Source organism: Agelaius tricolor, unplaced genomic scaffold (assembly GCF_023055355.1).
Source record: "Agelaius tricolor isolate 1412-34295 unplaced genomic scaffold, bAgeTri1.0.p SCAF_57, whole genome shotgun sequence".
In the NCBI taxonomy this organism is placed as follows: Eukaryota; Metazoa; Chordata; class Aves; order Passeriformes; family Icteridae; genus Agelaius; species Agelaius tricolor.
In genome coordinates, this window is record NW_027269317.1 from 388,992 (window position 1) to 415,189 (window position 26,198).

General features: G+C 53.8%; 2 protein-coding genes and 4 pseudogenes across 2 annotated transcripts; 5 read left to right on the top strand and 1 right to left on the bottom strand.

Moving 5' to 3' along the window:
• Window positions 1–26,198, bottom strand: part of LOC139604941 (zinc finger protein 418-like) — a 284,346-nt pseudogene that overhangs the window by 130,635 nt on the left and 127,513 nt on the right.
• LOC139604885 (uncharacterized) overlaps window positions 1–26,198 on the top strand; it is a 78,251-nt pseudogene that overhangs the window by 33,129 nt on the left and 18,924 nt on the right.
• Window positions 1–26,198, top strand: part of LOC139604976 (class I histocompatibility antigen, F10 alpha chain-like) — a 100,382-nt pseudogene that overhangs the window by 12,780 nt on the left and 61,404 nt on the right.
• Window positions 341–12,501, top strand: LOC139604918 (serine/threonine-protein kinase PAK 3-like). Its single transcript, XM_071456238.1, has 12 exons — window positions 341–403; window positions 740–850; window positions 3,190–3,877; window positions 4,069–4,132; window positions 4,964–5,012; window positions 6,053–6,162; window positions 6,920–7,037; window positions 7,431–7,530; window positions 7,949–8,145; window positions 9,054–9,204; window positions 12,105–12,235; window positions 12,310–12,501. Exons 1-12 carry the CDS (start codon window positions 341–343, stop codon window positions 12,499–12,501), a joined length of 1,974 nt encoding a protein of 657 aa, XP_071312339.1.
• LOC139604949 (zinc finger protein 79-like) overlaps window positions 13,064–26,198 on the top strand; it is an 86,844-nt pseudogene continuing 73,709 nt past the window's right edge.
• On the top strand, window positions 21,491–26,161 carry LOC139604974 (zinc finger protein 892-like; the record flags this gene model as incomplete). Its single annotated transcript, XM_071456323.1, has 2 exons — window positions 21,491–24,789; window positions 25,042–26,161. A coding segment is annotated over one exon (714 nt), but the record flags the coding sequence as incomplete, so codon positions are not given.

The window sequence follows — 26,198 nt, forward strand, 5'->3', positions numbered from 1 at the left end:
GTGCCGAGCGGTGACGCTGGCCCGATGCCAGGCACCCCCAGAGCAGCTCTGTCCCTGCCCCCGCAGCCGCACAGGGACAGAAAATGGAACCGAGGGTTCCTGGCTGGGGACAAGGACCGGGAGAGATCCCTCAGCAAATCCCGCACGGGCACAACAGACCCGGCCTGGGCACACGGAGGGAATTTATTACCAACCAAATCACAGCAGCACAAGGAGAAGGGAAAGAAATCTCTCCAACACCTTCCCCCCACCCAACGGGGATCACCCAGAACAGGGGTCACCAGGGCTCTGCCCAACGGGGGTCACTGGGGATCATCCAGCACGGATCCTCCCATGGGGGATGGAGCTGGAGCAGCGCACGAAGCTCTTCCCACACTCGGGACACTCACAGGGCCTCTCCCTGGTGTGCAAGTGCTGGTGAGTGACGATCTCTGAATCCCATTTGAAGCTCTTCTGACATTCCAAGCACTCCTAGGGCCATTCCCCAGTGTGGATCTTGTGGTGCTTGCTCAGGTCAGAGGTCCCACTGAAGCTCTTCCCACATTCCTCACACTCCCAGGGCCTCTTCCCAGTGTGGATGTTCAGGTGTTCCATCAGGGTGGAGCTGTAGCTGAAATCCTTCCCACATTCCAAGCATTTGTGGGGCTTCTCCCTGCCATGAGGCTTCTCCACCAGCTCTGAGCTCTGCCTGGATCTCAGGCTGCCTTCCTGGCTCAGGGGGGCTCTTTCCTCCCTGCAGCTCCCTGGGCTGGGTTTGCAGCCCCTCCTCATGCGGGATCTCTGGGGCTTTTCCTCCTCCGCCATCTGGCCACAGCTTGGGAATGACAGACCCTGGTTTGGGGAAACCAAGGTGGGAGCGCCTTGGAGTAGAGGTTCCTCCTGCCCAATTCCATCTGTAGAAGTCAGCAGGAGTCTTGTGTCCATGAAAATCTCCGCAATGTCAAGGTTCAGCCCAAAAAGCTCTCCCAGGATTTCCCTATCACTCATCTCTCCACTTCTGGTGTTCCAGAGGTTTCCTGATTTCCTTTCCTTGGGATCATGGGGGTCCAATGGTTCCAGGGCTTCTCCATTCTCCGGTGTCCTGCTCAGGGATGATCCAGGGCCTTTGGGGGGTCCATGGGGGCCCTTCTCCCCTGATGCTCTACTTTGAGATCCCAGGGATCCCAGGGGTCTCTCCTCTCCAGGCTCCCCCCCTTTCCAGTCTGCCGGGGTCCCCCAGCTCTGGGATTGCCCCTCTCTGCTCTCCCCACTCTGGGGGTCCCAGGGGTTCCCCTCCTCTGCTCTCCCGGCAGTCCCCAGGACCAATGTCCTCCCCTGCCCATACTGGGCAATGGCCACGTGGGCCCCCAAAGATCCCCCCAAGGGGCTCAGCTTTGGGGTCCTGCAAGATCCAAACCTACACACACAGAGAAAAAAAAACCTGCCAGAGACACCAGATGATATTTGGGGTCAATTCCACAATCTCCAAGTTCCAAATACCCCCCCAATAAAAAACCCTCTCAGGGACTCCTGGATAGATTTGGGACGAGCTCCCCCTCCCCACTGAGCTGCAAGACAAGGTGGGGGCGATGGTCCCGTGGCTGCGGCCACAGGGGGCACTGGAACCTCCTGTTCCTGCTCCTGCTCCTCCTCTTCCTGCTCCCCCTTTTCCTCTCTCCCTCCTCCTCCTCCTCCTTCCTAATCCCACCTCCTCCCCAGTTCCTGCCTTCTGTGTATTTAGAGTGGAGACCCTTGCTTGTTTTTAGAACTAGAACAAAGATCCCAGATGGAACAAGGCTTGCTGCTTTTAGTCAGAATTATCAGTGACTAAAGGTCACGTTTCCTTTGCTTTGGTCCTGTCCTTGTTCTCCTCAGTGTTCAGGCTGGGCTATGGGGTGTCCTTGTTTGCTGCATTTTCCGAGTTCCTCTTGCATCCTTTGGGCCATGGGCTGTGCCCTGGGAGGGTTCTTTGTGCTCCTTTGTGACACAGGAGAACCTTCCAGGCGGTTTCTGCGTGAGCTGCTGCTGGGATGTCACAGGAACAGCGCCACGTCCCCGTGGTGTTCCCGTTGCTGTGGGACACGGAGGCCTCAGTGCCCAGAGTGGCTCTGGGCTCGCTGCCGGAGGATCTTCCTGCCCGAGGCATTCTCAGCAGCCAGCCCAGCCCTGTCCTTCTGTGCTTGCAGGGCTACAGGCTGCAGGCGTGTGCAGCGCAGCCAAAATGATCCAGCACGTGGCTGCTGCAGTTTGCACTCTGTACTCTGTGGCTTATTCGGGGTATTTTTTAACCCACTTGGCACGTAAGTTGAGGTTTTCCCTCGGTGCAGCATCTGTGGCTTTGGGCTTGCTGTGTGCTTTCTGTTCTTCCTCTGGAGCTGAGTTGACTTTGGAATCAAATTGCCATGAAGACACCATTGCTTTGGGAGAGCTCCTGCCAGCAGCTGCAGCTGAAAAAGGGGGTGTCTGCAGCCAGCGGGGCGTGCACAGCATCTGCAATGAGCCCTGGGGGGTTCTGTTCCCTCAAGCAGGGAGTCTGTGCCAGTTCCATCTGAGCCTGGAACTGCCTCCGTTTGCTGCTCAAGCCAAGAACTGACCCAGCCCAGTATTTTGTGCTTGTTCTCTTGCTTGCTGTGGGAAGGGACTGTGGCTCCTGGAGGGATGCAGTGAAAGCAAAATGCTCTCTTGGGGTTGCCTTGCTCCGTGGCATTTCCCAGCACTGGCAGTTTTTCTCCTAACAGCATCTGGTTCATGTTCCCTCTCCCATTGCAGGGCACCTCATGTCTGCATTCCGAGCAGCTCCTCCTTCGGTGAGTGGGAAAGGAACCTTTGGTGTTTGGAATTGTGCAGCAAGTTGTGAGCTCAGCATGTGGCAGTCGAGGGCCAGCCTGGGAGGCTGAAGGAAAGTTCCTGTCAGTGTCTTTGCAGCAGCAGCAGCAGCAAAGGAATTCCCATCAGTTTTCTCCTTTTCTGCTGAAGAGTTTTTGAAGAGCTGCAGGTCTGGTTTTGCAGGCAGAGGATTGCTTGCTGGCTTTAGCCATGGTGGAATATCGAATTCCCAACAATAAGTGGCAATGTCAATTTTAGCCCATTGTTAGTTGGAACAGCTCCAAACCCCATTTCTGCGTAGTGCAGCTGGATGTGCAGCTGAGGATAAATAAGGTGATAACTGAGATAGAACTTCCCATCCCTCACGCTGCCATCTGTCCACAGGGCACAGAAGCAGCACCAGCACCTCCTGGGGCTCCCTGTGCTTACGAAGAGGAGGTCAAAAAGGAGGAAGACAGCAGTGAGCTTCCCGCTGCTCTGGGGGACGATGGTGAACTTCCCTCAGCGCCGGGAGATGACAGTGAACTTCCCGCTGCTCTGGGAGACGAGGGCGAACATCCCGCGGGGTGGGAATGCAACGGCGAGGCTCCCGCGGGGTGGGACAAGGACAGGGGACATCTCCCGGCCTGGGACGAGGACGGTGGATGTCCCCTGGTGTGGGACCAGAGTGGCCAAGCTCCCACGGAGTGGGATGAGGACAATGGACATCTCCCAGTGTGGGATGAGGATGGAGGACATCCTGTGGCTTGGGAAGAGGAGAGTGAACATCTCCCAGCATGGGAAGTGGACAGCAAACATCCCCTGACTTGGAACGATGATGACAAACCTGCAGCGTGTTGGGAAGAGGATGGAGAACCTCCAGCATTTTGGGAAGAGGATGGAGAAGCTGCAGAATTTTGGGGAGAGGATGGAGAAGCTCCCTCTGCTTGGGAAGAGGACAATGAACCTCCCTCCGCTGTGGGATCCTGGGCTGAACATTCTGACAGCAGCACAGCCGGGCAGCCAGAGGGGAGAGGGGAGTGGTGCCTGATGCAGCTGAGTACGTCTGCTCTGTTCCTGGGTGCCCGAGCAGGTGCTGTGTGTGTGTCTGGGCATCAGCTGCACCCAGTGTTGCTCTGCAGCTGAATGTCACCGAGTCATTTATTGTCCTTCCCCAGCTGACACCAAGGGGCTCACGGCCCCAGGGAGTGGGGCTGCTTCTGGCTCTGCTGCAAGGCAGGGTCTCACTCTGGGAGGGAGCGTCTTCCACGTGGTTTCTTTCAGGGAACACCGTGAGCGAGGAGGAGCCTGCCGAGAAATACCTGGAAGTGGAGCAGATTGGCCAAGGGTAAGTGCACGGCAGCTACTGTTGCACAAGCAGGGCCGGGTGTTGTGCTGGTGCAGGATCAAGTGAGAAGTCAGGAGAGCTCCAAGCACCTTCAGACACTGGGCTACCATCCTGCTGTCTCTCAGTCCTGATCAGAATTGATAACTGTGGTCAGAAGGCGCCGTCAAAGGCCCCTGAGGCTGGCAGTGTCCTGCCTGCAGCAAGGAGCAGGACCTGGAAGATCTTCTGTCCCTGGAACTGGATTGCCTAAAAGAGCAACTCACCATCTGCTGACTGTCAGAAAACAGTTCTCAAGAAGATTTCTTTCAAATATTTTCCTTCAAAAAAGATCCACTGGTCAGGGTTATCAATCTAATGGTTTAGAAACAGAAACCAGAGATGAACTAATAAGTGCTCTATTCTAGCACAGGTAGCAGACCCCATCCATTCAGTAACAGACACAGAGCTGATGCACTCTGGGGGAAAAAGCATCACCTGCCTGATGGCAGGGCCCTTGTAGAACCTGCAGATCTTAGGCAGGAAATGGAAAAGGATGAAATGCATTCTTTTCCAGTTCTTTAGACAGCCATCTCTCACCTCAGGTTTTGAACTAAAGCAATTCAGGGTGGATATTTGGGATTTGCTCCAGGCCAATTCCTTCATGTTGGGTCTCAGTTTTCTCCTGCACACCTTGCATGGCAGAGGGCTGGTGGCTGCTGTGCTGTTGTTGGAAGGGTCAATGCACCCAGGTGTTTGTGAATGCTGCAGGCAGCAGAGATCTCCTGTCTGGGCTGGCTTTCCCTGCCAGGGCCTAAAGCGCTGCTTCTTTCTTCTCTGCTGTTTTGTCTCCAGGGCTTTTGGAACCGTTTATAAAGGACTCGACAGGGCCACTGGAGGAGAGGTCAGTGCCAACACGCCCAGCACGCCTGGCAGCTCTCCAGGGCTTTCCCCTCTGCTGGGAGCTGTGGCTGCAGCTTTGGGGGCCAGCAGAGCTTTCCTGCCCAGGCTGCTCCTCTGAAGGCAGAGCAGTGTCAGCCTGCAGAGCACAGCTGGGACAGACTTGGTCCTTCTGAAGCACCAAAGGAATGCAAGGAGGGCAGCGGTGTCTGTCAGAGCAGGACACGCTGGCTTGGCCTTCATATCTAAAAGTGTGAATGCATCAGCTGCTGGAGACTGAGGCCCAATTTATCTTCATCCCGACCTCAGACAGGAACATTATTTAGCTATTCTTAGCTAAACTATAACAATATTATTTCCATCCTGCCTTTTATCTTCAAAGGATACCTCAAGGTCTGATTAGGGAGAGATCCTGCTTGGGCTCAGTTTGGGGTTTTAGTCCTACTTCAGCTGTTCACAGAGAGAGAGGGAGAGAAATGAGAAGACGAATGTCCAGAGCAAAGCTCTCTCCTAAAGCCTGCAGTTGTGTTTGGGTCTGGTGTCAGTGACAGCCTGTGACAGGGATCACCTGAGCAATGGGTGTGCGTGTCTGCTTTGTTGTGCAATCCCAAACAGAGCAGCTGGATCTGAAATCATGACCAAATCCCATAGAATTGCTAAGGGGTTCCTGGCTGTTCTGCTTTGTTTTCAGAGAACCAGAATTACCTCCTGCTTGCAAAATGGGTTTGAATAATAATAATAAGAGTGTTGAGGCCATTTGAGAAGACTGTAGGTGCAGAGAATGTTGTTAGAGCTTTGAGGCTGACAGCTGAGGGACCATTTCTGCAGAGCTTGCAAGGCCAAATGTCTCTGGCCATGTGTCCTGTAAGCAGCCCCCAGCTGGCAGAGCAATGGGCTGTGGGAATGGCCCTTGCTGAGCTCTGGTGTCCCATCCCAAGGCAGTTTGGCACAGCCCGGCTCCGTCGCTCCACAAAGACTCGCTCCGTGTTTGCTGTGGCCTCCTGCCACAGACTCCTCCAGTTCAAGGCTGCAATGTCCCTTCAGGTGGCCATCAAGAAAATGAGTCTCAGAGGGCAGAACAGGGAACGAGCTGTGAATGAGATCCTGCTCCTGAAGGACAAGAAGAACCCCAACATTGTCAACTCTTTGGACAGGTGAGTGATTCAGCTCTGATCCCGAGCCCAGGCCCTGCGTTAACCTTTCCTGGCATCCGGAGTCTGTAGCCTGTTTTGAAATTGCCTGACCCAGCCACATCTTCCCAAAATAACAGCCTGGCAGTTCACTCCCTCCACGTGCTTTTGTTGCTTTGCTTTGGTTTTTCCTTCAAGTTGACCCCGTTTGCTGTGTCTCCCAGCAAGTGCTGATAAACCACAGCAGAAATTATTTCCCTTGGCTTCTTCTTCCCAGCCCTTTTCCATTGCTAAAGATGCCAGTAAGACCAAGTTCTTGTTTCCAGAAATGCCTCATTTGCCCATTTTTCACTGGCCTTGCCTGTTTCTGAAGGGACTTTCTGAAAGGTTTTCTGACTGCTTTTGTCCCAAGTGCTGCACGGCCTCCTCCCCTGGATAACCCTGGCAGTTGTGTTGCCTTGTTCTGGAGGGAATGGTGGAACTGATGAGTTCAGAAGCTGAACCAGCTGGGGCCAAGTGTTGTGATTCCATATTGATCTGGGCTGTTGCTAAACTGCATTTTTCACCTGCTTGCCATCTAAGGCCTCTCCTTTCTCGCAGGTGTCTCCTTCCCCTTTAGACTGTGCAGATTCCAAGGGCTGTGCAGCCTGGCAGGAATGTCTCTCCATCTGATTCTGTCCTCACTGACAAGTGACCTGGAAACAAAACTCCCCTCCAGGCTTTTCCATGGGGGAATTGAGCTCTGCACTTTCATCTCCATGCCATTGCTTTCCTCTTCCAGCTTCCTTGTGGATGGAGATCTCTGGCTGGTGATGGAATACATGGATGGAGGAACTTTGCGGGACGTTGTCAGACAGACACGCATGGCTGAAGGAGAGATGGCAGCTGTCAGTCGGGAGGTGAGGGATCCTGCTTGTCACTCCCATGGCTGGGACACGATGGTCCTTCCAAACAGGGTGTGAGAACAGGAGTGGCTCCATGCTCAGGGCTTTGTTTCTGTGTTGTTTTTATGAGCTGGAGAAGAAAGAGCCTCTGCAGTGAACGGCCTGCCAGCATCACTGCACTTCTACTCTGTTCTTGTTCTCTCTCCTGCTGTTGTGGTACTCTCTTTCTGGTTTGGATTTGATTTGCTGTTCTCAGCTTTGCCTTGAACCGTTTGCCTGGAGCTTGTGTGCACTGCACTCCTGGCCTGTCACAGCAAAGCTGCTGCTGGCAGAATTCTGAGCTGTCCTTTCTGGTGTGATATATTCCAGCCATTGGTTTTTGCCCTTGTGTTTCTTGTTCTCTCTCAGTGTCTGCAGGGCCTGGATTTCCTCCATTCCAACCGGGTGATCCACAGGGATCTGAAGAGCTCCAACATCCTCCTGGGCATGGACGGCTCTGTCAGGCTGGGTGGGTGTTCCTGGCCAGGCACGGCGCTCCCGGGCTGCGGGGCTGGGGCTGCTTCCCAGGGAGGGCCAGAGCCCCACAAGGGCTGCTGGGGGCACTGCCCGGCCCCTGCTGCCAGCTGAGAGCGGCTGCCCCTGCAGAGAGCTCAGGAGAGGAGCAGGGGGCCAGCAGTGCCTTTGCTCTGGCCATGGCCCTTCCAGAGGGGCAGCAGTGGGAATCTAAAGCTCCAAGGGAATCAGTAAAAGCCACTGCAGGAAAGCTGAGGGTTTCTTGAAGGGCCCAGTTCCATCTTTCCTTGGCTACAGCCCTGAGGGCTTTTCCAGCTGACTTCACTACTGCACTCTCAGACTGAGCGTGGGGAATCTTTGTGCTTGGTTTCCTCATTGCAGCTGCCTTTGACAGGGTTTCTTTCTGTCCTCAGCTGATTTTGGCCTCTGCGCTCAGCTCAGCCCTGAGCAGGACCAGCGCAGCTCCATGGTGGGCACTGCTCACTGGATGGCCCCAGAAGTTGTGACCAGATCTCCTTATGGCCCCAAGGTGGACATCTGGTCCTTCGGCATTGTGACCATCGAGATGGTGGAAGGAGAACCTCCTTACTTCAGGGAAACGGCGGCCATGGTAAGAGGCAAATTCTGCAGTGGCTGCAGAGGCTGTGAGCACAGGGGGACCCTGCACTGGGAGCAGCAGCTGGAGGTTTCTGCACATGGGAAGGGAATTCCCAGAGGACTTGTGCCTCCACACAGACAAATTTGCTGCAGTCTCCAGCAACAATTTGCTTTGGGCTTTATGTTGTTGCAGCTCTTCTGGCTGTGATGATGACCTGGAAATATGAAGCAAATGCATCAGCTCTAATGTTATCTTGCAAGAAAACCCCACACCATCCGCAAATCCCAGCCCCAAACCCAACAAGATTTCTGCAGGAGTTTCTAAAAGACATTTTGCAAGATGATCACCCCCCTGATTCTTCTCACTGGGAAACTTGTCTAAAACCTGAAGATGATGGTTTAACATCCTCATAGTCTAACATATTTCTTTCCTAGTCCAAAGTACTTTTTCCGTGTCACCAAGCCTGAGCTTTCAGCATCACAAACCTCCTGTTTCTTGCCTGGCAGTTTCTGGGATGGGGCATCAGGAATGCATTTACTTGAGTGTCAGTGGCACTGCAGAGATGCACTTGATGGAAGAATCCTCTGAAATAACACAGGCAGACCACACTGAATCTGGAAAATGGCCTGTAAAGCTGGTGTCCATATTTGGAGAAGCAAAATGGGCTATTTCTGATGGAGGTTCCTACTAACAAAGCCGGCCAATGAAACTGGCTCTCAAGGCGAGATCATTTGGATGTTGCAGTGGCTGTGGCAGCCCCAGGGTTTGGGTTTTTTGCTTGGCATAGCAAAATGAGCTCTGAGCAGCATCTCTGGCAGGGAGGAAAGTGGCCCTGGAGCTGGGGCTGAGGCCCCGGGGTTGGATGTGAGCCCGTGTGGGTGTGAAGGAAACTGGCAGAGCTGAGTTTGCTTTCCCTGCAGGCTCGCGCTCTGATCCGGCAGAACGGGACCCCGCAGCTGCAGGAGCCCCGGCGCCTGTCGGCTCTGCTGCGGGACTTCCTCGAGTGCAGCCTGGAGCCGGACGAGGAGCGGCGCTGGGCTGCCCAGGAGCTGCTGCAGGTGAGAGCCAAGGGCTGCAGGGGAAGCAGCAGCGCCAGGGAGGGGTTTTCTTGTGGGGCCCCCTCCGATAGTCTCCAGTCTCGCTGCGTTCCACGCGCAGAGCGAGCAGAATCCTCGCCTGCTGTGGCCTGGCAGGCTCCTTTCGAGCTCATCTGGACCTGGTGCCCCACAGCGAGCAGGGACATCTTCAAGCAGCTCAGGGGCCTCAGAGCCCTGCCTCACCTGAGCTTGGATGTTTCCAGGCAGGAGGCACCTCCCACATCTCTGGGCACCTCCTGTCAGTGTTTCCCCACTCTCCCAGTTAAAAAATTCTTCCTTAGATCTAATCTGAGCCTGCTTCCCTCGATTTTCAAACCATTTCCCTTTGTCCTGTTGCAACAGAGCCTGTGAGGAACTTGACTCTGGAAAGTAACAGTTCATTTCTTTATTTTTTATCCTTTGGGCAGCACCCATTTTTATCATCAGCCAAGCCTCTCTCCAGCCTGACCCCTCTGATCACTGCAGCAAAGCAACTGAGGGAGCAGCGGAGGATATGAAGTTCTTGAGCACAGCTTCTTCTTACAGTAGTTAGGACAACTAGTTAGTCATGGTAGTTAGCATTGGTAGTTAGGGTAGTTAGCATTGCTAGTTAGTTATGGTAGTTAGAGCAGCCTGATTGTTATGAAAGTTTGATGAATAAAAACGCTCTTAAACCTCAACTCCCTTGAGGTGTCCCTTCCTTCTCCCGCTGTGACTCAGCTGCCCGGAGCAATGTGAGGGGAGGGCGGGCCCAGCCTGGCCCAGAGCTGAGCCCCAGCAGAGCCCTGGCAGAGCCCAGAGCAGCCTCGGCACCTGCAGAGTCAGCCTGGAAGGAGGCGCTTGGAGCCTTCTCGGCTGCACCCGGCTCTTGGCTACAAACTGTGTGTGCTGGAAAATGCCACCGGCTCTGCAGGAGGGCAGAAGGGGCCCGGGGAAGGCCCAGGTGCTCCATGCAAGGGAAAAACCTGCCCTGGGTTTGTTATAAACAACTAGGTAGTGCTGGCTTTCGCTATTATGTATTGACTTCTGCAAAATATTCTTAATCACAACGAGTTTGATATAGTACAGTTTGTAATCACTTTTCACTGCTTTTGCTATAGTATAATTTGTCAACTTTTTGTGGCCAATGCCCTGGCCCCTGTGTAGCTCATATCCTCAGAACATCATTTATGGATGATATTTTAGTTAGTGGACAGTGTGAAAAACATACATTATAGTTTTGGCTTTTGCAAAATATTCAAGTGGATGCCATGTGTTGTGCATTAGAATGTTAACTTTTACAGAAGTAGCCGTAGTTGTGAAATAAGAACTAATGCTTTTATTTTTGTAACTAACTGACAATAACAACTCAGAGATATTTGTGAAAGAGCTAATGTTCATTTAAAGTACTTGTGGAAGTAGCTAAAAGCGTCTGCATGGTCAGATAACATCTAAGGAAGGGATGTGATGAGGCCCCTGCCACTGACCCTTCCACTGTCACCTGCTGAAACCACAGAACAGGGGCCTTTGTGAGGCAGTGACACACAACCCTCAAAACAGCAATCCACGATTCCTGCACGTGCTCTAAAAAGGCAAGTTGGGGGTCAAACCAACCTAAAGAATTCCTGGAACATGTAAATGTGTTCAAAGAAATGTTTGAATATGTATAATCATTATGAATATGTATTTGAACAATACAATGGAAAAACTAGACAAGAAGAGTTGCTGTGGTTAACCGGTGTGCCTCTGGCCATTGCCAACACCCAGCACTGTTACTGATTTGTCCCTTATTATTCCTTATTAAACTTTCAAAAATTCTAAAGAGTGAGGTTCCTTTATCACAAAACCCAAGGTGCTCACCCCTTGTTGCTCTCCTAAGCCAGATTTGTCAATCCTAAATTTTGTCTGGGCGGCGGAGGAGGAGGCTGCAAGGAAAAGAAAGATGTACTGGTGTGGAGGCCCAGGACTCTACCATCAGAGTCTCAATTCCACAGCTGTGGAGGACTGAGAAGAATAGATTTCAAGGTTATGGTGAGAAGCTTGCTTCTCCCACAGATCTTTGCTCAGGCACATGCTGATTTATGGAAAGTTATGTTACCCCATTGGCCTGTTGGCCTAATTACCCAAGTTCACCCCCTGTTACCCATCTCTGGTTAGCCCCTAGAATGTTCTCCCTCTCTGTCCCTCCATTGGCCCTAGTTTACTGCATTCCTCTGCCCGTTTCCCTATTAGCTGACCCGACCCTTAACCCCTCCTTTGCACATTTTCCCCCATATCCATTGGACCCTGACCCTCAGCTCCACCCTCACAACCCCATATAAAAACCCCCTGTACCCTCAGCTGGCACCCTGTCTTTGTGCCTGGACCCTGTTCAGCTCTGTCCCCTGCTCCTGTACCAATAAACCCAGTTTGCTGAGATCATACCCAGACCCATCCTGCCGACTTTGTCAGCTTTATAAAGCAGCCGTGAGCTCCGGGCTCCTGAGTGCCGGACGCTCCAAGGGCCTCGGCAGCGCCAGGACGCTCCAGACTGGGACAGCCAGGCAGGGCAGGAGGAATCACTGCCCCTTTCCCTTCCCTGCTGCTCCATCTCCCAGCCCAGCATCGCTGCAGGACAGCCTCACTGCCAACGCCATCCTGCCAGGGATGGACTGGGGGGATCTCCTTCCCCTTCCCTCTGGCATGGAGGCAAATCCCACCTTCTCCTTCTCTGCCCTCCTTCCTCTCCTCATTCCGTCCTTTATCCATCTATGTTCCTTTCCCATCTCCTTCCTCCCTTGTTCCTTCTTGTTCCTTCCTCTCCTCCTGCCTTTTCCCTTCTCCCTGTCTCTTCCTCTCCTTGTCCTTCCTCCCCCAGGCACTGAGCTGTGGACAGAGACCAGGGAGAATAAATCCTTGCCACAGAACCCCGTGGAGAGGCCATTTGGAATGGCTCCACAGGGCAGGAATCCAGTGGGGAGGAAAAGCCCCAGAGACCCCACACGAGGAGGGGCTCCAAACCCAGCCTGGGGAGCTGTGAGGAGGTAAAAGCTTCCCTGTGCCGGGAAGGGTGTGGGGAATGTGAGAAGAGCTTCAGGCAGAGCTCAGCCTATTCCTGGTGCCTCCAAAAACGGTGGTGCCCGATGCAGAGATCCCCCTGCAGATCCATGGGGATGCAGAGATCCCCCCGCAGATCCATGGGGATGCAGAGATCCCCCCGCAGATCCATGGGGATGCAGAGATCCCCCTGCAGATCCATGGGGATGCAGAGATCCCCCTGCAGCCCCCGGAGCAGCCACGCTGGAGCACGGGGATGCCTGAGAGGAGGCTGTGACCTCGTGGCCAGAGGGGCCCCGCTGGAGCAGCCTGTCCTGGCAGGACTGACCCCGGGGCACAGTGACCCACGCTGCAGCACTTGGAGGGGGGCTGTGCCCCGTGGGATGGACTCAGCTTGGAGAAGTTCCTGGAGAAGTCTCCGGTGGGAGAGAGCCCAGGGTGCAGCAGGGGAACGACTCCTGTCCCTGAGCAGAGGGAGAAGCCCCGGGGCATGAAGTGAGCACGGCCCCATTCCCTGTCTCCGGCACTGCCGGGGTAGGAGGTGCAGCTGGAAGGAGGGAGGCGTGGGGGAAGGCTGGATTTAAGGGTCTTCACTTACTTCTCATTATCCTGCTCTGAGTTTTTGGAGTTTTCTGTCAGAAATCTCTCCCCTCCCCCACTCATCCACAGGGGTTTGGGGCGGTTTCCCCTATTTGAGGGAAATCAAAGCGATTCCTTGATGCTCCTAACTAGGGGTAGGAGAAGTGAGGCTCCTGGCCTCCCGCTGAGCCGGAGCCACCGGAGCCGCAGTGCCGGGAAAGCCGTGGCGGGAGGTGCGGAGAAGTTTGTTTGTGTTTTCAGCTCAATCCCCCTCGGGCTCGGGCCCGTTCCAGGGCTGTTCCTCATCTCCGGCTCTGCCCTCACGCAGCCCGGGGGGCCCTGAGAGCGCGGGGCGAGGCTATGCCGTGTGCAGAGCCCGCCCCCGGCTGCGATTGGGCGACGGTGCCGTCAGTCGTGGTTCTGGCGCGCTGATTGGTGGGAGCGGGGCGGGGCAGGGCCCCGGTGGCGGCCTGAGGGCGGCCGTGGCTCGGCAGCGTCGCCATTGGCGGAGCGTGTGTGCGGGCCCGGGAGCGGCGGCAGCGGCCGGAGCGCGGTGAGGCGGCGGCGGAGCTGGGAGGCGGCCGCAGCGCAGGTGGGAGCCGCGCTGGGTTGTGCGGGTGCTCGGGGCTCGCTGCGGACCTCGGGGGCGGCAGGGGGCTCAGGCGGGTTCGTTGTGCGGTGTCCGGCGCGTGTTGCCGCTGGCGTGAGGGCGCTGCGGGAGCGGCTGCCCGCGGTCTCCTTGCGGCCGCTGCCTCGGCAGGAGCCGCTGCCGGAGCAGCGCTGGCTCGGCCCGGTTGCTGTGGCTGGGACAGAGGCGGCTGCCCCGTGCCCGGGGCTGTGCGGGGAAATTCACATGGCCGGAGGTTTCTGTGCCCCGAGAAGACAGAGGAGTCCTGTACAAGTGACTTTATTGCTGAGCAGAGGGAGAGGCCGTGGGGCATTTGCCGTGCGCTCTCTGCCATTGTTGTAGTTCGCAGCCTCCTTTTTATCCCCATTTTCCCGGCCTCATCTCCCTCTCCCTTTGCCCACTGGCTGAGGTACTTGGACGGTTCAGACCTCCCGATCCGCCAACTGCATGTCCTCATTAATGTGCATTCCCACTTTTGTAGAACAGCCGATATTCCTGGCTCTGTTAAGTCTTTGTTCTTTTCCTCGAAGTTCAGGAATTTAGAGGAATTTTGAGCAGCAGTCCGTGTCAGTTTGTTCTATTGTCTGAAACTGATGTTTTTTTCCCATTACTTCCTTCTCCAGAAGTCCCTAGCCCTATCTCCAAGCAGATTGACTCATTGACTCTGTTTTTTTTCGTACTGAGTCTTGTTTGGTTTTGGACTTATTCTCAGTGCCCTCATTCCCTGTCCTTCTGTAGCCGTTTCTGGATCAGGAGGCCTGGCTGCCACCTGCATCCCCTCGCTCACCTGCTGGATGAGCTGCATCCACAACATTCTCCATTTGCTGTTTCGTTTTGCAGCTTCACCCGTTTCTGTTGCAGGGTCAGATATCCTCACCATGGGCTCTGCCTTTAGCTGTGCAAATTCCATCAGTGCAAGCAGGCAGAGCTTGGGCTGAGGGGCAGAGGGAATCAGCCCAATTCCTGCCCCGGGTAGGAAGACCCAGGTACATTGTCCAGGCTTTGCCCCAGCAGGGTTAATTTGCATTTCTAAAGCTCCTCTCGTGGCTGCCTGGAATAAAGCTTCTCTTCGGAGCAGCTATGTAGCCCCCCCCACAGAACCTGCCTTTTTAGTTGTTGTTTTTGGTTTTGTTTGTTTTTTATTTATTTGGTTGGTTGGTTGGTTTTTTGTTTTGTTATGGTTTTAGGTAGGGGGATGGTTTTTGTTTGTTTTTTAAACAATATTTAAACAAACTATTAACTGTTTCTGAGTTAAATGGTCACCTTTAAAGCAGTTCTAGGTGAACGTTGAAAAACCCATAGCAAAACTTGATTCTCACACTTCTGTCCCAAACCTACCTAACCATATAAAGTAGGATTATTTTGAAAAACGATTCTCATGTTGTATTCTTGTCACTGAAACTGCGGGGAAAACAAAAACCCTCCAACAATATCTTTAGTGTTAGAGAGTCAAGGCATTACTTGGTTTTGGCAAAGATATGCAGCACACATCATTCCATCCACACATAGCCCGAGTGTGCGGAGAAGATCATTCCATGACACGTGAGATTTATTAGTTTTTTCCTAAACTTTATGTAGTCTGAACCAATCTAAATCCACTGGTTTAATGTTCATTGCTTCCAAGTGGTGTAGTTTTTAGTATTTGGTTTCCTATTAGATCCGGATTCCTTCCCCTCTGGAGTTAATTCGGTCCACACTCCTGGATTTCCTTCTCAGCCTTTTCCAGACCAGGTGTCTCCAGCTGTGCCGGGGGCAGTGTCTGGGGTAGCTGTTGGTTGCTGTTTGCTGCTGGGCGTTGATGTTTTGTTGCTGGTCCTTATCTCTGTGGGTGTCTTTTGGGCTATTCCCAGTCTGTGGAGATGTTTAGCTCATCTCCATTGAGTGGTGTAACATCCTTTAAATAAAACCTTTAAAATTCCTTTCCCCAAGGCAAAGACAAACCAAGCCTGAGGAGAGAAAGAAGATTTAAAAGAACCAAAATGGGTACATTTTGCAGCAATGCAGTCGCAGTCAGCCCAGAGTGTGGGTGTGAGTGAGCCCCAGAGTGGAATTGTGCCGTGGTGCTCCCCAGCAGCTGTGGCAGTGCAGGCCCAGCCAGCGCTGAAGCTGCAGCAGTGGCAGCGAGGCTTGGCCCCAGTGGCTGGAGGTGCCAGAGGAGGGTGGCCAGGATTTCCGAGGGTTTGAGCAGAGGATCTGTGGGCAGGCCCAGGGGCTTGGCCCGCTGTGGAGCCCTGGCTGCTGCTGCGTTGCCTTCAGGGCAGGCTCAGTGGCGGCTGCCATGGTCCTGCTGCAGGCGGGAAGTGCAAATCTCCGGGGCTTCAGAGCCCCTGAGGCCAGGCTGAGGGGTCCCCCCCGTGTTCAGCTGTGCTGGCGGCTGTTTCTGGCCTCAGGGACACTTGGCATGGGCCCCTTGGCCACCAGTGGTGCTGCTGTGCACTCCTTAGGCAGGAGCCGATGTCCTGGCTGGGTGTTGGCAACAGCAAAGTCCCAGGGCAGGCTCTGTGCCAGCCCAGCTTCCTGTGGGAGAGATTTCACAAGAGACAGGATTCTGGCCACAGACTGCTTGAAACATACATCCCTTATCTCCACCCTGCACAAGGTGGAGAATTACCAGGGTAAGGAATTCCAGACATCAATTCCAAGGGAGATAATTGAATATCTGCCCTGGGTCTGGTTCTTCTTCTTGCCATAGCCAATGGCAAAAGCTGTACCCACGGCATCTTGGTTTTTATCACCAGCTTCCAAAAGTGTTTCTTTATTTCTCCTGACCTGAGCTCAGGGGGTGCCAGGGGTTATGGAGGTCCCATTGTATTCCTAAAGTTGCCATAACCCCCTGAAGGATCTTTCGAGTAAAATTAGTTCTTCTTTCTGAGTCTATTCCTTCCACAATCCCTTCTCTATGAATTGTTTTAGAAATACCTTAATAAGTGATGCAGTGCTTGCTGAAGCAGTCAGAATTGCTTTTGCCGCCCTGTTAGGTGCCATGGTGTCAGCAGAAGATATTGAAGCCTTCCTGCTCAGGGCATTTCAGTGCCAGGCTCTTACAAGCACCCAGAGCTCTGCGGGTTGAGCTGAGCATGGGCCGGTGACCTGCGCTTTGTCTGATTCCCCTTCCTTAATAACAGCCTGTCTTGTAGCTCTTTTCCCTTCTGCTGCCCTTGCAGAGCCATCCAGAAACACATTTTCTCCCTCAGTCCAGGGATTGTCTCATCAATCTCTCCCAGCCTGGTTCTGGAGCTCTGTCCCTTGAATGCAGTCCTGGGTGTCTCGGTTCCTCTGCGAGCCTCTCAGGAACCCTCGGCCAGTCCCGAGTCGGCAGACACCGGGGGGGGGCAGCCCCGACATGGCCGACAGCGGGCAGACACTCTCTGTGCCCCGAGGGTACTGAGGGTACCTGGACTGGTCGCCTTTGCAGCACAAGAGACACCAGAGACAGCACAAGAGACACCAGAGACAGTGGTAGAAGATAAAGGGCCGACTCTTAGCAGGGGTTAATTCGAGATTTTATTAGGAGTCCCAAAGGAGCTCCTGCACCTCAGGTGGCCTCCTGTCGAGAGCCCGGGAGATGTGCCAAGGTCACATTTAAAGGGAGGTGGAAACCAAAAGTAGATAACATTTTACCAACCTATAAGTGATCCTAAGGGATGGATGCTGGGGGATAAACAAATAGGACAGCGTATGGGGCAGGGCTTGGGGGGCTGACCCCTGGCCTCTGGCTAATCACTCGACGACCTGGACCGAAACTTCTGGATGGAGGGGATGGGATGCTGAGTGATTGACAGAGAGCCAGGGTGGGGGTTTGGGGATGATCTCATCCCGGGAGAGGGATTACACAGGTAAAGGGAGAGGGGTACAGTTTGGGATAAACCATTTGGGAAAAATATGGGGATACAAAACAAAACTACTTCAAAGTATTACAAAGTATAAAAACGCACTACAACACCTGAGTTTCTTGCCAGCCCCTCTCCAGGCTGTTCAAACAGGAGGCTGGGTTAAACCCTTGCCCTGTCCTCAGTTCTGAATCCTCCTGTGCCACTGAACAAGTTTCATACTGTAATAACCGAGCCCTGCTCATCCATTTAGAGGCTCTTTTGGTTGTCAAAGCTGTAATTTGATGCCAGATGTGAATAGGAGATCCTCCTGTTGTCATCAGTTTTCAGGCCTCAGTTCCCATGTGAGGTGTGTCTGCACAATTCTGCAGACATTGAGGCCACTCTGGCCACTGGGTTAAACATTTTAACACAAGAATTCTTCGGCATGGCCCTGTTTAACATCCACCTACAATTCAAATTCTTTCTCCCTGTCTAGGAGGGCCAGGGCAGGAGCCTCAGTTAATTTGCTTTTTAACACTTGAAAATTCTGTGATTCCTCCTTGTGTCCATCCATCCAGTTTCTTGACTGGAGTGTTGTAGGGAGAGATCCCTGGCTCCAAAACCCTGCCTTTAAGAGAGAGTCAGTAATAAGCTGTAAGCCCTTCCTTCCCTCTCTTGGAATAGGGTATTGATTTTAAATCAATACAAGCAACCTCTTGTCCTTGTTGCTTCAAAGTAATTTGGTGAGGGTCCATATCTAATTTTCCCTCTTTCCCTGGGACTGTCCACATTTGTGGGTTCACTTCAGCATAGGCCTTGCCAGACATTTGACACATAAGTACAACATCATAAGCCTCTGTATCACCTTTTACAATATAAAAATCCAGCCACCAAATTCCTTCCCAGTAAATTGCAATCACAGTAGGAAGAAAAAGAAATTAATTTATTTCAAACGTATCCCCTACATCTCCTCATAGTGGTTGATGAAATCATACCTGCTCATCTTTCCCACTTATTCCCTTAATAATTAAACCACGCCTTTCCTATTTTGCCCGTTAGGTCTAAGATTCAGAGTGCATTCAGAGGCCCCTGTGTCCATCAGGAGAGGCCTCCTCTCAATGCAGACCCACCTGAATGTTCTCAAGGGCTCCAGTGTGGAGGGTCCCTGGTGTGATGGGAGCTGTGACAGCCCTGCCAATCCATGTCCATCAAGGGGTGGACTTGCTGGTCCTGAGGGTGCTGCTGTCTGTGCTTGCAGTGTCCTTGTGCCCTGCAGCTGGAGCCCTGATTCCTTGCCAGGGGCTGTTAGGGTGGGCTGTCCCCTGCCGAGGAGGGCAATGCCTCTGCCGGGTGCTTGTGGCCGAGCCCGTGCCCTGGGTGCTGGGGCCCCCTTGGGCCCTGGGGTTGATCCCTCAGGGGCTGTAGGAACTCTGCCCTGGCCTTTGCCTTCAGCTTGGCCTTTTGCTGCTCCCTTCTTGCATTCACCTGCTGGGCCTTTGTGCCCAAGTGCTGCAGGGCCTTCTTCTGCCCCTCCTGCAGCCCCCCTCAGTGCCTGTGGGTGCTCATCCTCTGAGAGCTGCTGAGTTTTCTGCAAAGTTTCTGTGGTGATCCCAAGAAAAGAAAAGAAAAGAAAATCTCAGTCCTTCCTTGTATAATCCACATTTCCCAGGTGTTCCTTGCTCCTCGTCCCTGTGCTCAGGGTGCCCTCCCCAGCCCGTATCCCAGAGCCGGTCCCTGTCCTGCCGCAGTGTCCAAAGGCGCCCCCCGGCGGGCAGGGCCGGCAGCTCCACGGGGCCGGGCAGCGGCCGGGGCGTCCCGCAGCCTCCTGGGGGCCGGGGGCCACTGCCGGCCCTGCCCGGGGCTGGTGGGGTCAGGCAGCGCCCGGCGCTGAGCCCCGGCTGCCCCACAGCCCCGGCCCGGCCCCGCAGCTCCCCCCAGGCCCCCAGCCCGTGCTCCCGGTCCCGCACCTCTGCGCCCGCTGCTGCCGCTGCCCCCCACAGAGAAACCCCCTGAAACCCTGACCTCCTTGTTTTCCTCTCCTGGAAACCGAGGATACAAATGATCAGCTGGCAAATGTTGAGGATAAGACTCTGCTGAAAAACATCCAAATTCTGAGTATTTTTCTCTTCCTCCCCTTTTCTTTTTCTCACCACATAGATTCCTCCTGCTGCTTCCTGCCTTAACCAAATTCCTGCACACTCCCCTTCACCCAGTCTCTTCCCAGCACACCAATGCCATCCATCCCGTTGTCCAAATCCCTTCTCCACTTCTCTTATTGCCCCCCTGGGTGTCCAAGTCCTTAATTGCCTCTGAGGGAGTGTGCAATCTACCTCAACCTTCTCCCAAGGGACCCTTCAGAGATATTTTGGGATCATCATCCCTTTGGCACAGGACCCCTTCCTGGCTTTCCCTTTTCTGTCTCCATGGGTGCCCTGCCGTGCTCACTCCCCAAAGATCCCAGTGCACTCACTGATGAGATTTTCAGTGCTCTCTCCCTGCTGACTCTTCACAGCCCCCCCTGATGTGTCACTCGTCTTTCTCCTGGTCACTCTCAGGTACCCAATCAGTCCCCGGTGCTGCCGCCCCCAAGGGGGCCGATCACCCAAACTGGGTGAGGCACCTTCAGCTGCACTCACTGCCCGCTGCCCCAGACGGTGGATAGAATTCCGGACGAGTCCCAAGGTGTGTGGAAAAATTGACCTCACCAGAGGATTCTGTCCACAAAGCAGACAGAGGAGTCCTGTAAAAGTAATTTCATTCCTAAAGAAAGGGAGAGGCCATGGGACATTTCCTCCAGGTTCTCTCCAGTTGGTGGAGGACACAGCCTCCTGTTCATCCTAATTTGCCCAGCTGCATCTCCCTCTTCCTTTCCGCATTGGGTGGTGTACTTGAGAGGAAGAGACTTCCCAATCCACTTACTACATATCCCCTTGATATGCTCCCTACTTTTGTGTAGCAACCGATATTCATGGCTCTGTGAAGTCTTTGTTGTTCTTCTTCTCGAAGTTCATGAATGTGGCAGGACCTTGGCTGAGCAGCAGTCTGTGTCATCAGTTAACAACATTTTCTTAAACTGATGGCTTCTCCTGTCGCTTCCTTACGTACAAGTTCCTGGGTCTATCTCTCATCAGATTCACAGCATCTGATTGTAAAGACACTTTCCTCTTCTTCCTTTCATGGGGATCCCGCGTTTGTGGGACATCCCCCCCCCTCAGGCAGCGCTCAGCCAATCAGAGCACGCGGCTCTAATGACTCAGCAGTTGCCAGGCAGACCCGCGGATCCCAGCGTTCCCAACCTGCCCCCCCCCCCCCCCCCCCTCGGCCCCAGCGCCCCCCGCGAGCGGAATTTGGGGAGGTGGGAGTGGGGCAGCGCCAAGGCCGGGCCCCCCCGCGCTGTCCTGGCGGGAGCGGCTGCAGTGGGGACCGAGTGCGGGCGGGAGCGGCCGAGAGCCCAGCGCTGCCCCAGCCCGACCTGCCCCAGCTCCATCCCTGCCCCTGCCGTGGGATGCTGTGGGTCTGGGGGCAAGAGGGAGCCGGCAGCGGGTGCTGGGCCTGGGGCAGGAGGAGAAGGGAAGGAGAAGCAGGGTTGAGGAACAAAATGGTGAAACCCTGCCCGTGGGAGGAGAAGGTGGGATTGTGCAGGAGAAGGAGGAATAGTAGGAGGAAGAGGAGTGTGAGGAAGAGCAGGAACAGAGGAGGAGGAGCAGCAGAAAGAGGTGGCACCACACGGTTCTACTCCTCCCTGTATCTGCAGCCTCCCCCCCAGCCCCAGGAGCTTTGTCCGTTTGCAGCAGGTGACCAGGGGAGGGGGAATCCATGATTTTCACAGAGGCTGAATCTTGGGGTTTCTGAGCTTTACTGGGCAAATGTTGGTGCTTTTGTGCTTTGTGAGGGCTGAATCTCTGTATTTTGAAGGAGGTTTTTGCTGAATAATGACGTTTGGGAAGTTTTTGATCGGCATCTTGATGTTTAGAGGATTTTTGTGCTGAATCATGGTGTTTTGGAGGTTCTTTCAGACACAAGATGCCCAATAACTTTCCCAGATGAACTTGGGCATGGAGGTTTTCCCAGTCCAAGCTGCTCTCCTCTTGATTTTTTCTGCAAACCAGGATTTTTAATTCTCAGGGTGTGGCCTGATGGAGGAGGAGGAAAAGCCCCGAATGTACCTCATGAAGAGGGGCTGCAAACCGTACCCAGGGAGTTCTGGGGAGGAAAGAGCCCCTGTGAGCCAGGAATGCATCCTGTGATCCAGCCAGAGCTTGGAGCTGGTGGAGAAGCCTCATGGCAGGGAGAAGCCACACAGGTGCTTGGAATGTGGGAAATGTTTCAGCTGGAGCTCCAGCCTGAGGCAGCACCAGGTGATCCACACTGGGGAGAGGCCCTTTGAGTGTGGGGAGTGTGGGAGGAGTTTCAGCCACAACTCCATCCTGATCCAACACCAGAGGATCCACACTGGGGAACAACCCCATGAGTGTGGGGAATGTGGGAAGAGCTTCAGGCAGAGGGGCCAACTGATACGACACCAGGTGATCCACACTGGGGAAAAGCCCTATGAGTGTGGGGAGTGTGGGAGGAGCTTCAGAGGAAGCTCAGCATTGATTCAGCACCAGGTCATCCACACGGGGGAACGGCCCTACACCTGCTTGGAATGTGGGAAGAGCTATGGGTGGAGCTCAGACCTGAGAAAACACCAGTGCACCCACACTGGGGAGAGGCCCTACGAGTGTCCTGAGTGTGGGAAGAGGTTTCACAGGAGCTCCGATCTCCTCAAACATGAGCGGATTCACACAGAGGAGAGGCCCTTCCGCTGCCCCGACTGTGGGAAGGGCTTCAAGCAAAACGCCAAACTCACCATCCACCGGCGCATCCACACTGGGGAGAGGCCCTACGAGTGTGGGGAGTGTGGGATGAGCTTCTCACAGAGCTCTCACTTGACAGAACACCAACGGAGGCGCCACTAAGGGAAGCCCTGTGAGTGCCCCACGTGAGGGAAGAGCTTTGTGTGCTGCTCCAGCTCTGTCCCCCATGAGACGATCTACATTGGATGATCCTCAGTGAGCGTTGTTGGGCAGAGCCCTGGTGATCCATGGTCCTGGTGATCCGTGTTGGGAAGACATCTGGCTGGGGGGCTCCACATCTTCCTGGTTCCCTGTGGGCAGCTAGATAAACCCAGCAGCAGGAACATCCATTGGGACACAGACCTACAATGGGAATTCCTTGGGGAGGGCAGATTTGTTGACTTTCAACCCCATAAAATCTTTTGCATTCAATCCTATCTTCTGGTGACATCAGGGAGTACTGAATGGTGTTGAAGGTATGTTCAGGGTGGACTATATGATGCTTGCATCTCCAGTCTGTTCTGTTTATGCGGAATAATAAGTTTTGTACCTTTAAGACTTGTCCTGAGAGTGAAGAGGGAGAGAAGAAATGCAGAGTTTGTTTTCAGAAACTGCACTCACTCCTCCACATTCCTGCTCCTGCACTGTGTTGTCTGCGGATGGACAGACAGCGGGACAGAGCTCTCCTTTGCTTTTAGTTAGTTTTAGCTGGCTGAGGCAAAGTAGTTCCCTACTGTGGGGTTTTTTCCCTTTTCTTTGGACCTGCTTAAACCTGCTCTGGCCTGAACACCAGAAGAGCATGGGCAGCTCACACCTGTGGCCCACCAGGCCGGGCCTGGGCCGCGGCATTTCCAGCGCCAGAGGGACTGATAAGGGACTGAGTGAGCTGAGCTACAGCCCACAGAGGGACCTGGTGAGTTTGTCTCTCTTTTAGAGCAGCAAGAGGTTTTATTGTTTAATATTGTTTAGGTTTTATTGTGTGTAATAAACAGTTTTTTCCACTTTTCTTCAAAGAGGTATTTTATTTTTCCTGAACCAGTTGGGGGACACATGGACATGGAGGGGGACATAGCCATTCATGGGGATGTGGGTGGACACAGGCATGGATGGAGATGTGGGGAACAATGACAGGGATGGAAACATGGTGGGGAGACAGCCATGGGTGAGGACACGGTGGGACATGGCCAGTGACATGTGGGGACATGGCCATGGCTGGTGCCATGGGGGGAACTTGCAGGGGATGTGGGGGATGCTGAGTTTGAGGGAGTTGAGGGTTCCTGGGAGGGATTTGGGGCTTGCTGAGGCCTTTGGGGACCCCAGGCCAAGTGGCTCTGGCTGTGCTGGGAGACCATGGGGGAGGTTCTGGGGCAGTTGCTCAAGGACCCCCTGAACTGGAGCCCCAGACGGGCATTGGGCTCCTGGAAGGGGATGAACATCTTTGTCCCCAGGAAGAAAATCCCAGCCCCCCCAGGGTGTCAGGGGCAGCTGAGAGGCCACAACAGGAGGGGAAAGCCAGACAGAGCTGTCACACTCTTAAACTACACCCCAAAAGTCCCAAAACTGAGGGATTGCTCCCAGGAAAAAGCAGCCAGGAGATGCATGAATTGAGGGAAAGGGGGGATGTGACCCCCCAGACTGAGCAGGAGGGACCTGCATCCCCCAAAACCAAATAGGGACGAGAGGTGGAGCTGAAGGCACGATGGGAAAGGGGTGGGAGTGCAGGGAAAAAGAGGATTCAGAGTGGGAGAGGGATGGGATCCCCAGATTGAGTTGGGAGGGGTCCTTGGGTTGGGGGAACGATAGGAGAGGGGAGGGAAAGTTGGGGATGGGATAGAAAAAGGGTGGTTCCGTGGGGATCCCACTGTGTCCCCATTGCTTGATCCCTGGAGTGATTCCCTGGGGCTCTGGAGGGGAATGGATCTGCACTGGGTGGATTCCCAAGCCCTCTGCCCATCCCTGGGGAGCTCATGGGATGTTCCCTGGTTCCTTCCACCCAAACGCTGCAGCCATGGGAGAGAGAAGGGTGTGAAAGGAGGATCTGGATTGGGCACAGAGGAGGAGAAATAGGAAGAGGAGGGAGAGAAGAAGCAGAGGATGGGAAAAGGAAGAGCAGGAACAGGAGGAAGAAGAGGAGGAGCCGCAGCAGAACCACGCTGTTTTCCCACTCGCCCACTGAGTCTGCAGCTCCCCTGGCCCTGGCAGCATCTATCCCCCCAGATCTCACAGGTGAGTGGGGAGGGGGAACTCACCCCAAATCCATTGGAGGATCTCTGGGAGGGTTTGTTTCAGGGGAGGGGATGTTTGGATCTTGCAGGGCCCCAAGGGTGAGACACAGATGCCCCTTTGGAGAACTGTGGAAGGTTCCTGTGGCAAACTGTCTGTACTGGCTGGGGCAGTGGTACCAGCTGGGGAGGACATTGGTATTGGGACTCTGATTGGCATCAGAGTGGGGAGAGCAACGAAGGCCAATCCTGGAGCTGGGGGATCCTGTCAGCCTGCAGGGGTGGGGGAGGCTGGAGATGAGCAGGGTCTGGGCCCATCCAACTGTGAACAGGGCAGTTGCTTTTTGAGCTGGACTTGGGAAGCAGGACCAAGGGCCTCACCTGTTGTTTTTCCCCCAAGCCAGGATTTATCAATCCCAATCTTTGTCTGGATGGAGCTGGAGGAGGCTGCGAGGAAAAGGAAGATGGCCTGGGACACTGAGGCAGGCAAGGAGGAAGTCACTGCCCCTTTCTCCCTCTCCTCTGTTTCATGTCTCAGCCCAACATTTCCTCTGGCTGCAGGACAACCCCGCTACCAATGCCGTCCTGCCAAGGATGAACTGGGGGGATCTCCTTCCCCTTCCCTCAGGCAAAGAGGCAAATCCCATCCTGTCCTTGTCCACAGCTCCTTCCCCTTCTCATTCTGTCCTTCTTCCTTCCTCATTCCTTCCTCTTCTTTTCTTTCCTTTCCTTCCCCAGGCACTGAGCTGCAGACAGAGACCAGGGAGAGCAAATCCCTGCTGCAGAACCTCATGGAAAAGGCCGTTTTGAGCAGCCCCATGGCATGGGAATCCAATGGGGAGGATAAGCCCTGGAGATCCCACACAAGGAGGGGTTGCAAACCCAGCCCTGGCAGCTGTGAGGAGGAAAGATGCCCCCTGTGTCCAGAAGGCAGCCAGAGATTCATTCAGAACTCAGAGGTGGTAGAGACAACTCGTGGCTGGCAGAAACCCCACAAGTGCTTGGAATGTGGGAAGGGCTTCAGCTGGAGCTCTGGAGCTCAGATGTGATCTGGCTCCAGGTGATCCACATGGGGAAACGGCCCTACAAGTGTGGGGAGTGTGGGAAGGGCTTTGGGTGGAGCTCCAACCTCATCAATCACTGCAAGATCCACACTGGGGAGAGAACCTATGAGTGTCCCGAGTGTAGGAAGTGGTTTCTGAGCAGCTCCAATCTCATCGTAATGAGTCAAGGGGTCAGCTGGAAATGTATTTACGATAATTGAAAACTGTGGATGAGTCAAGGGGCCAACTGGGAGTATAACTGAGATAGTAGAAGATTACATATTTTAGTTAAGATTTTAAAATTAGTTAAGAAGGTATGTTAGCTAAGCAAAAATCACATAGGTTAGTGAAAGAGTAACAAATATATTAGAAAGTAAAGCTCGGAGTGACAGGGATAGATGTAGCAATTGTGGAGGAGCAGAGACCATAGAAATATCTTGCCTTAAGAATAATCAGTTTGGAGAGGCTTGGACCATGACCAGCAGATCAAAAAGTCCTGCAAACTCGCCATGGGTGAAGAGTTTACCATGAGGAAGAGAGCTTTCTTCTTCACATACGCCCACTCCCTTATTTCAAAATCCCACAGACCCAATTAAGGCAGTGCAATTGCGCAGTCATATTAGGTATTCAGCTGATTATAATACAAAGTGGGCAGATAATGATTCTGTATTATGCATCCTTAGAAACCGCTTGGATATGTAAAACCTTTTCTGTATAAATAGAGAGCAGGAGTCTGCAACTCCTTGCACATCCATTTGGAAATGATTCCTTATGTGTCCAGCACTGCAATAAAATACCCTTCTTTTCAACTTTAATTAGTTGAAGAGTTGTCTGTCTGTGCTTCAGTACATC